The 10,598-nt window shown below is 42.4% G+C and overlaps 1 protein-coding gene across 1 annotated transcript in view; it reads right to left on the reverse strand.

Moving 5' to 3' along the window:
* Window positions 1-10,304, reverse strand: part of ufd1l (ubiquitin recognition factor in ER associated degradation 1) — a 45,609-nt gene extending 35,305 nt beyond the window's left edge. Inside the window, exons 1-2 of the mRNA XM_070887593.1 lie at window positions 10,128-10,304; window positions 2,970-3,099 (exon numbers count right to left, since the gene is read on the reverse strand). Coding sequence (XP_070743694.1) covers window positions 2,970-3,099; window positions 10,128-10,130 — 133 coding nt within the window. The 5' untranslated portion in view covers window positions 10,131-10,304. The remainder of the gene's footprint in view (window positions 1-2,969; window positions 3,100-10,127) is intronic.
* Between the last annotated feature and the right edge of the window lie 294 nt (window positions 10,305-10,598).

The raw sequence follows: 10,598 nt of genomic DNA on the forward strand, positions 1-10,598 counted from the left end.
CCACCCAGTTTAGTGTCATCCGCAAACTTGGAGATATTACACGCTATTCCTTCATCCAAATCGTTAATGTATATTGTAAAGAGCTGGGGTCCCAGCACTGAGCTTTGCGGCACCCCACTAGTAACTGCCTGCCATTCTGAAAAGGACCCGTTTATCCCTACTCTCTGCTTCCTGTCTGCCAACCAATTCTCTACCGACGTCAGTACATTACCCCCAATACTTTGATTTTGTACACCAATCTCTTGTGCAGGACCTTGTCAAATGCCTTTTGAAAGTCCAAATACACCACATTCACTGGTTCTCCCTTGTCCACTCTACTAGTTACATCCTCAAAAAATTCCAGAAGATTCGTCAAGCGTGATTTCCCTTTCATAAATCCATACTGACTCGGTCCGATCCTGTCACTGCTTTCCAAATAGGCTGCTATTTCATCCTTAAATGATTGATTCCAACATTTTCCCCACTACTGATGTCAGGCTAACCAGTCTATAATTACCCGCTTTCTCTCTCCCTCCTTTTTTTTAAAAAGTGGCGTTACATTAGCTACCCTCCAGTCCATAGGAATTGATCCAGAGTCGATAGATTGTTGAAAAATGATCACCAATGCATCCACTATTTCTACAGCCACTTCCTTAAGTTCTCTGGGATGCAGACTATCAGGCCCCGGGGATTTATCGGCCTTCAATCCCATCAATTTCCCAAACACAATTTCCCGCCTAATAAGAATATCCTTCAGTTCCTCCTTCTCACTAGACCCACTGTCCCCTAGTACATTCGGAAGGTTATTTGTATCTTCCTTTGTGAAGACAGAACCGAAGTATTGGTTCAAATTGGTCTGCCATTTCTTTGTTCCCCATTATAAATTCACCTGAATCCGACTGCAAGGGACCTACGTTTGTCTTTACTAATCTTTTTCTCTTCACACATATATATATATATATATATATATAGAAGCTTTTGCAGTCAGTTTTTATGTTTCCTGCAAGCTTCCTCTCGTACTCTATTTTCCCCTTCTTAATTAAACTCTTAGTCCTCCTCTGTTGAATTCTAAATTCCTCCCAGTCCTCAGGTTTGTTGCTTTTTCTAGCCAATTCATATGCCTCTTCCTTGGTTTTAACACTATCCTTAATTTCTCTTGTTAGCCATGGTGAGCCACCTTCCCAGTTTTATTTTTACTCCAGACAGGGATGTACAATTGCTTAAGTTCATCCATGTGATCTTTAAATGTTTGCCATTGCTTATCCACTGTCAACCCTTTAAGTATCCTCTGCCAGTCTATTCTAGCCAATTCACACCTCATACCGTCAAAGTTACCTTTCCTTAAATTCAGGACCCTAGTTTCCAAATTAACTTTGTCACTCTCCATCTTAATAAGGAATTCTACCATATTATGGTCACTTTTCCCCAAAGGGCCTCGCACAACAAGATTGGTAATTAGTCCCTTCTCATTACACATCACCCAGTCTAGGATGGCAAGCTCCCTGGTTGGTTCCTCGACATATTGGTCTAGAAAACCATCCCTAATACACTCCAGGAAATCCTCCTCCACCGCATTGCCACCAGTTAGGTTAGCCCAATCTATATGTAGATTAAAGTCGCCCATGATTACTGCTATACCTTTATTGCACACATCCCTTATTTCTTGTTTGATGCTGTCCCCAACCTCACTACTACTATTTGGTGGTCTATACACAACTCCCACTAGAGTTTTCTGCCCTTTGGAATTCCGCAGCTCCACCCATACCGATTCCACATCATCCAGGCTAATGTCCTTCCTTACAATTGCATTGATTTCCTCTTTAACCAGCAACACCACCCTGCCTCCTTTTCCTTTCTGTCTATCCTTCCTAAATGCTGAATAAACCTTGGATGTTGAGTTCCCACCCTTGGTCACCCTGGAGCCAGGTCTCCGTGGTGCCAATCACATCGTATCTGTTAACTGCTATCTGCGCAGTTAATGCATCCACCTTATTCCGAATACTCCTCGCATTGAGGCACAGAGCCTTCAGGCTTGTCTTTTTAACACACTTTGCCCCTTGTGAATCTTGCTGTAATGTGGCCCTTTTTTCTTTTTGCCTTGGGTTTCTCTGCCCTCCACTTTTACTATTCTTCTTTCTATCTTTTGCTTCTGCCCCCCTTCTATTTCCCTCTGTCTCCCTGCATAGGTTCCCGTCTCCCTGACATAAAGCTCTGCTTTGGGCCTCATAGTTGAAAAGGTAGAGGGCTAGACCCGATACTGATTATACCTGACAGGATAGGGACGAGAGAGATAAGACAAATTCCAAAAGAAGAACTTTCAGTAAGTATAAGCAGAAAAGACATGTGAACAACATCATGAGACATCTTTGGGGCAGACTTTGTTTGAAGAATCAAGAAAAAAAATGCAAAGCCCAATTGGGTATTGAGTTTTTGGGAGAACGGTTAAAAGGTCTTGTCAATGTCCCGTTTCAGGCCCACCCCTAAAAATAAAATAAAAGCGACCTCCTGAAAGCTTGCCCTCACAGATGGAGGAAGAAAGAGAGAAGGAGGCTCTGGACGAAAGGAAGAGAAGCCGCTCAGAGAATTGCTCAGGTGTCAACTGTCTGTCCGAATGGATCGGTATCACGGTCGTATGTTTTTGCTGTGTAACTAATGTTTGATATTCCGTCTTAAGCTCTGATTAAACACAATAAACCACCATATTGGTTTGCATTCGAACCTGATTATTTAAAGTGAGCATAGGTAGCGTAAAGAGGTTATTTCTAACAAGCCTCTGCTAAACACGATTTGGAAGTGCCTGATACTAATACTGGGTGAGAAGTGGCACAATATTCCATTTGCCCTCAGTATGGTCTAAGGCACTACAGTACAAGGATAAGCATACCGATCAAATGTAAAAACCCTGCGGCAATGGTGGCAAAGGTCTCCCCAGCCGTCTCTAATCACGCACAGTGCAATTCCACGCACAATTCCATTTCTCACCCACTTACTTTTTCCTCCTTTCTCTACATCCGATCGATCACTGCCTGCAAACATAGAGACCGAGTAGCATCGGTACTGCGTTGAGAAGCGATTCCGAAACGCATGCGGAATTGCCTGGTCAAACATATTGAAGGCGAACTACATCAAAAGAAAAAAAAAGAGAATCAGGAAACAGTCATCACAAGAAAAATATAATAATACATCACATCAAGGAAATAGGCAGAATAAATAATATATACTAAATCTCCTGGTAGGGTTTCTCAAGGAGGGCAAGAGAATACGCTGACTTGTGCTTTGTCAGTTGTAATTTAAAATTCTAATTGTTACTATTGGAATGTTAGTAATATTTCTGGACACAAATTGTGTATCATGTCCCTATTTTAGTAGAAATTATGAATCAGTGGCATCCATTATTATGATATTCCTTCTTTTATGCAATTTAAAAAATATATATATTCTAAAAGCCAGAGGAAGAAGTTCCAAGTTGTGGATACTAGCAGTGCTGAGTTACAGCTTAAGGACTGCAAAGATATTTCTTAAAGCAAAAATGAAGCAGCACCCCTACCTTGGACATGTATTATAATAATAAATTACTTTTCACATCTTGAAGTGCAACAAACTGAATTACTTACTTTGTAAAAAGTGCGGTTTTGTAGACAAACTTGGCAACTACCTGTGGCTATTTCCTCCATTCCCGTATTGCTGACTGTGCTATGTGGGTGTTGCAGAATCTGCCCTGGATGCTTTTGCAAGTATGGGAATGTTTGTAGGCTGGGAGGTTGCCTCCCTTTCCTGTTTGAACACTCAGGGCCCCTCTTTTCAGGATCTTACCATATCACAAGGGGAATTCTAAACACTAGGCTGAACAACCCCCAAAAATAAAATTAATTCACTGGAATTAACTACAACTTCAATTTATATAGCATCTTAAACGTAGCAAAGCATTCCAAAGTGCTTCACAGGAGCATTATCAAACAAAATTTAACATTGAACCACATAAGGAAATATTCGGAAAGGTGAGAGGTAGGTTTTAAGGAGCGTCTTAAAGAAGGAGAGAATGGTCGACAATTAGATATGGAGTAAAAGAGCAATACGGATTCCTGATGAATCCATGCATTTGTAGACAGTGACCTTAGCTGCTCCGGTCTCCCTGAAACCTCTCTTCCCAGCCCACTTCAAAATAAAAGACTCTTCCACAGTTATCTTGCTCCCAGCAAGAAATGTTAAAATAAAGATCTGTACATGTGCAATTTTTTTTGGGGGGAAGGGGGTGGGAGGGCGGGCGGAAAGAGAAAAGAGGGTAGGAGGAGGCGACCTTAGTATTTATTTGCTGGTAAACGAAGTAATGGCAAACCTATTCAGGAAGGTGAGTGAGTTCCAGGAAGGGAGGAGTAGCTGACAGATCTTACTCTACCTGCTGCTTTGGTAAATCCTAATCTTCCACAGATGGGTGGCCTCACAAACTGATCAGATTTCAGGTAAATTACGAGGACAGGTTGCAAACCCTTGGTTTGTATTCCTTAGAGTTTACAGTTTGAGGGGTGATCTAATGGATGTATTTAAAATTATAATAGGATTCAATAGAGTAGATACAGAGGAGCTATTTCCTCTGATGGGAAAATGTAGAACAAGGGTGCAAAATCTTAAAATTAGAGCTAGGCCATTTAGTCGTGAAATTAGGAGGCACATTTTCCACACAAAGGGTAGCGGAAATGTGGATTTCTCTCCCCCAAAGGACTATGGAATGTTCAAGACTGGGATTGAAAGATTCTCAAAAAAAATTATAAAACTAAGCACCGCAGCATTCAAGAAAAAAAGAACTCGGTCCACAGCACAATACCATGCTCAAAACTAGAGGCCTCGGAGGAGTAATACCATCTCAACAGAAAAAAACATACAGAAAATACCAAAATATTGCTGCTAGATTATACCAACACTTTTGCTTCTTATTTCCTGAAGTACACTAAATAAATTCCCATTACCTTTACAATTTGCATTTGAACACTAGAAGTTTTGCGAACAATAGCAGCATACATCACCATATGTATTATGTACAGATCCATTGTTACCTGCACACTTAAATCACACATTTCTTACACCACTAAGGTCATGTTCAACTCAATGGTTTTTCAAACTTTTCTGTATGGGTACCCCCTAATATTAACATACTCCTGGGGCCCTTATGTGACAAAAAATAATTTTTGTCTGTTGGATCATTTGTTTGGTTTCTTCAGTGCTGGCCACCACACACACCCACACAGTTAATATTGGTTTTTGTATACTAAACAGAAAAGAAGGACTTGCAGTTATATAGCGCCTTTCATGACCACCGGAAGTCCCAAAGCACTTTATAGCCAACAAAGTACTTTTGAAGTGTAGTCACTGTTGTAACGTAGGAAATGTGGCCGCCAATTTGCACACAGCAGGCTCTCATAAACAGCAATGTGATAATGACCAGTTAACTTATTTTAGTGCTGCTGATTGAGGGATAAATATTGGCTAGGATACCGGGATAACCCCTCTGTTCTTCTTTGAAATAGTGCCATGGAATCTTTTCCATCCACGAGAGAGAGAGAGAGAGAGAGAGAGAGAGAGAGAGAGAGAGAGAGAGAGAGAGAAAAAGAGAGAGAGAGAGAGAGCGAGCAAGAGCAGACAGGGCCTCCAAAAGATGACACCTCTGACAATGCAGCACTTCCTCAGTACTACACTGGCGTGTCAGCCGAGATTTTTGTGCTCAAGTGTCTGGAGTGGGACTTGAACCCGCAACCTTCTGATTCAGAGGCAAGAGTGCTGTCAACTGAGCCACAGCAGAGATACATACAGGAATGAACATCACAGTCTGGGATGCAAAATGATAACTTCAGATGTATTACTCCTTAGAAACAAGTCTTGACACTCTTTTGCTCAAGTGTCATTCTATTCAATCTGGTTGGCTTGATATATTAGTTGAGTACAGACAGGCTGACTGAGAGATATCTTTTGAACTTTACTGTAGTGGCAGATGTATGTGTGTGTACAAACGTTCGACACAATTGAGAACCTATGAATGGCCATTCAACCTATTGTAATTGTGAGAAACTCTTTGTTTCAGTATATTTTCAAAAGGATATTGAAATGATATTAAAACCTTAAAATCTACCTTTTGACCAAGCTTTTGGTCATCTGCCAGAATTTCTTCTTATGTGGCTTGTTGTCAAATTTATCAATTTGTTTTATAACACTGCTGTGAAGTACCTAGGGACATTTTACTATGTTAAAGGTGCTATATAAATAAAAGTTGTTGTTGATATCAGAGGTTGACTTTACCTTAGAGGTTTAAAACCAGCAGTGAGACTGAGCCATGTTAAGAAGTATTTCAAGCATCAATTTTATGTTGAAATGTAGCACAGGTGTCTTTGTTGTTTTGATATTTGAGGACACCAGTAAACATTCTAACTTCCGTAGATATTGCACTGAGTATTGTTTTATTAGCCCGCTAAAACTCAAAATATAAAATCTCTTGGTCTATCACCTGAACCTTATTCTGATAAGTGCACATATTTATCCATCTACTGAAGGTGAGGATGTTGCATGGTGGCAACTAATGTATTCCAGCAAGTCAAATATAATGATACGGGTTCAATCCTGGGGTCCTAGAAACATAGAAAATAGGTGCAGGAGTAGGCCATTCGGCCCTTCGAGCCTGCACCACCATTCGATAAGATCATGGCTGATCATTCCCTCAGTACCCCTTTCCTGCTTTCTCTCCATACCCCTTGATCCCTTTAGCCGTAAGGGCCATATCTAACTCCCTCTTGAATATATCCAATGAACTGGCATTAACAACTCTCTGCAGCAGGGAATTCCACAGGTTAACAACTCTCTGAGTGAAGAGGTTTCTCCTCATCTCAGTCCTAAATGGCTTACACCTTATCCTTAGACTGTGTCCCCTGGTTCTGGACTTCCCCAACGTTGGGAACAACCTACCCACATCAAACCTGTCCTGTCCCGTCAGAATCTTGTATATTTCTATGAGATCTCCTCTCATCCTTCTAAACTCCAATGTACAAAGGCTCAGTTAATCCAGTCTTTCCTCATACGTCAGTCCAGCCATTCCGGGAATCAGTCTGGTGAACCTTCGCTGCACTCCCTCAATAGCAAGAACATCCTTCCTCAGATTAGGAGACCAAAACTGAACACAATATTCCAGGTGAGGCCTCACCAAGGCCTTGTACAACTGCAATAAGACCTCCCTGCTCCTATACTCAAATCCCCTAGCTATGAAGGCCAACATACCATTTGCCTTCTTTACCGCCTGCTGTACCTGTATGCCAACTTTCAATGACTGATGAATCATGACACCCAGGTCTCGTTGCACCTCCCCTTTTCCTAATCTGCCACCATTCAGCTAATATTCTGTCTTCGCGTTTTTGCCCGCAAAGTGGATAACCTCACATTTATCCACATTATACTGCATCTGCCATGCATTTGCCCACTCACCTAACCTGTCCAAGTTACCCTGCAGCCTCTTAGCATCCCCCTCACAGCTCACACCGCCAGTTTAGTGTCATCTGCAAACTTGGAGATGTTACATTCAATTCCTTCATCCAAATCATTGATGTATATTGTAACTAGCTGGGGTCCCAGCACTGAGTCCTGCGGCACTCAACTAGTCACTGCCTGCCATTCTGAAAAGGATCCGTTTATCCTGACTCTCTGCTTCCTGTCTGCCAACCAGTTCTCTATCCACGTCAGTATATTACCCCCAATATCATGTGCTTTGATTTTGCACACCAATCTCTTGTGTGGGACCTTGTCAAAAGCCTTTTGAAAGTCCAAATACACTACATCCACTGGTTCTCCTTTGTCCACTCTACTAGTTACATCCTCAAAAAATTCCAGAAGATTTGTCAAGCATGATTTCCCCTTCATAAATCCATGCTGACTTGAACCGATCCTGTCACTGCTTTCCAAATGGGCTGCTATTTCATCCTCAATAATTGATTCCAACATTTTCCCCACCACTGATGTCAGGCTAACCGGTCTATAATTACCCGCTTTCTCTCTCCCTCCCTTTTTAAAAAGTGGTGTTACATTAGCTACCCTCCAGTCCATAGGAAAATGATCACCAATGCATCCACTATTTCTACAGCCATTTCCTTAAGTTCTCTGGGGTGCAGACTATCAGGCCCCGGGGATTTATCGGCCTTCAATCCCATCAATTTCCCTAACACAATTTCCCGCCTAATAAGAATATCCTTCAGTTCCTCCTTCTCACTAGACCCTCGGTCCCCTAGTACTTCCGGAAGGTTATTTGTGTCTTCCTTCCAGAAGACAGAACCAAAGTATTTGTTGAATTGGTCTGCCATTTCTTTGTTCCCCATTATAAATTCACCTGAATCCGACTGCAAGGGACCTACATTTGTCTTCACTAATCTTTTTCTCTTCACATATCTATAGAAGCTTTTGCAGTCAGTTTTTATGTTCCCGGCAAGCTTCTTCTCGTACTCTATTTTCCCCCTCTTAATTAAATCCGTTGTCCTCCTCTGCTGAATTCTAAATTTCTCCCAGTCCTCACGTTTGCTGCTTTTTCTGGCCAATGTATATGCCTCTTCCTTGGATTTAACACTATCCTTAATTTTCCTTGTTAGCCACGGTTGAGCCACCATCCCCGTTTTATTTTTACTCCAGACAGGGATGTACAATTGCTGAAGTTCATCCATGTGATCTTTAAATATTTGCCATTGCCTATCCACCGTCAACCCTTTAAGTATCATTTGCTAGTCTATTCCAGCCAATTGACGCCTCAAACCATCGAAGTTACACTTGCTGAAATATTGGGCGGTTAGAGATACACTCTGATTCAGAAGGTCCACTTGTGAGAGTGGTGATTGACCCTGAACCCAATATAGATCTAGTTTTAAATTATAAAAATGTTGGGAGAAAGTAGATAGAAGCAGATGGCTTCCAATGGTTGAGGGGTGAAGAATGTTGGGAGAAAGTAGATAGAAGCAGATGGCTTCCAATGGTTGAGGGGTGAAGAACAAGGAGCCATTGATACAAGATTAAATGCAAGAGATTTAGAACAGAAAACAGCAGAAACTTCTTTATGAGGCTATGGAATCCCTTCCAGGGTTAGTGTTGATGCAGAAACAATGTCAACATTAAAGATATAGGAGAATAGGGTGGGTAAATGTCATTCGAGCTATTTGCTCACATGGAAGATAAATGCTGACATGGATTGGTTGAGCCGTATGGCCTGTTTCCAAGTTGTAAATTCTACATATTTCTATTTAAAAAAGGCTCACCATGCCTGTCCTAATTTCCAAAAGATGATATTGGCTGCCCAATGGAAAATGTGCTGGCAGTATATTTCAACAGATACATGCAAAAAAACACAGAAAAGCACAGAAATTGGACAACAGGCTCACAAAAATATAATGACTTAGTAGTTTTTAGATCCCTATTTAAAAACCTAGAGTTGCAGTAACCATGTTTTCTCGGAATACTGATGTGTTTATTGCTCCGTTATGCATATACAGGACTTCTATAACCCAGGAAGTAATAATCTACAGTTGAATACTTTTCGTGATGACGTTATCCCAACCATGGTCCAGCAGCAGAACAATAGTTATCTTATGATGCCACTTCGAACATATTGTTGAGCAATGGATTTTTTTATGTGTAACCCAAGTTCCCCAAGTCAACTGCTCACCCTTGACCATCCCAGCAGATGGTTGGTGAAGAGGGGCTCGGCAGATCATTCCAGGCTGCAGTCACACACCTCTTCTTCAGCTAGCACTGGCAGATTCTTGGGAACAGGTCACCAATAGCAATGCTATGCAGCATAATAGCACCCACAGCAGTGCATAACAGGCGGTGACAAACTTTCGGGGTTCAGATGACTTCCGAAAATCAACTGAGTAATCATTCCTCTGGTCGTATGACAGCATAAACTCTTTCGTCCATTAGTATTGGAGATTGCTATGCGATGCTTTACCACAGAGCCTCTGTCAGCTACACATCGTCCACAGTACCTTCCCAAATCCCAAACCCCAGGGAATGCCTGGGGCAGAGAAAGATGCCGGTGTGTGATGCCCATGGATAATAGAATGACTCTGCAGTCTCATCGCCTCCCTTCCCCCACACAATGGCAGGGCCTCCCCTGCCCGGGCCGGATACTTTACCATGTTGGAGTCTGTCGGGGCTGTGGTGGTCCCACGATGTCGCTAATCGGCTTCGCCCGTTGCCCCCTGTGCCCGATTATTCGGCCCTTTCGCGCACACTCTTAACTCACTGCCTCCGCGTCGCCACTCTCCGCCGGAACCACGACCACTGCCAGCCACGCTCCAACATTATTGGCTGCTTCGATGCGACCAATCATTGGCCGCCTCGATGCTCATTGATTGGCGGCGGACTCCTACTGACCAATCAATGCTGGCATTCGCGCGACCGTCATGCTTTACTGGCCTTCTCATTGGGTGCTTCAGGTCAGCTCTGTCCAATCACACACCGGGTTCACTGACAGGCGCATGGAGCCTTTGACGAGTGAAGGAGACGGTTCCATATTTGTGAAGGAGAGGATGAACCTGAACAACCAGACTCAACTAATCAGGAGTTATGGTAGTGGATAGCAGCCTATAGAATCACTGGCATTG

Source organism: Pristiophorus japonicus, chromosome 8 (genome assembly GCF_044704955.1).
Source record: "Pristiophorus japonicus isolate sPriJap1 chromosome 8, sPriJap1.hap1, whole genome shotgun sequence".
NCBI classification, from domain to species: domain Eukaryota; kingdom Metazoa; phylum Chordata; class Chondrichthyes; family Pristiophoridae; genus Pristiophorus; species Pristiophorus japonicus.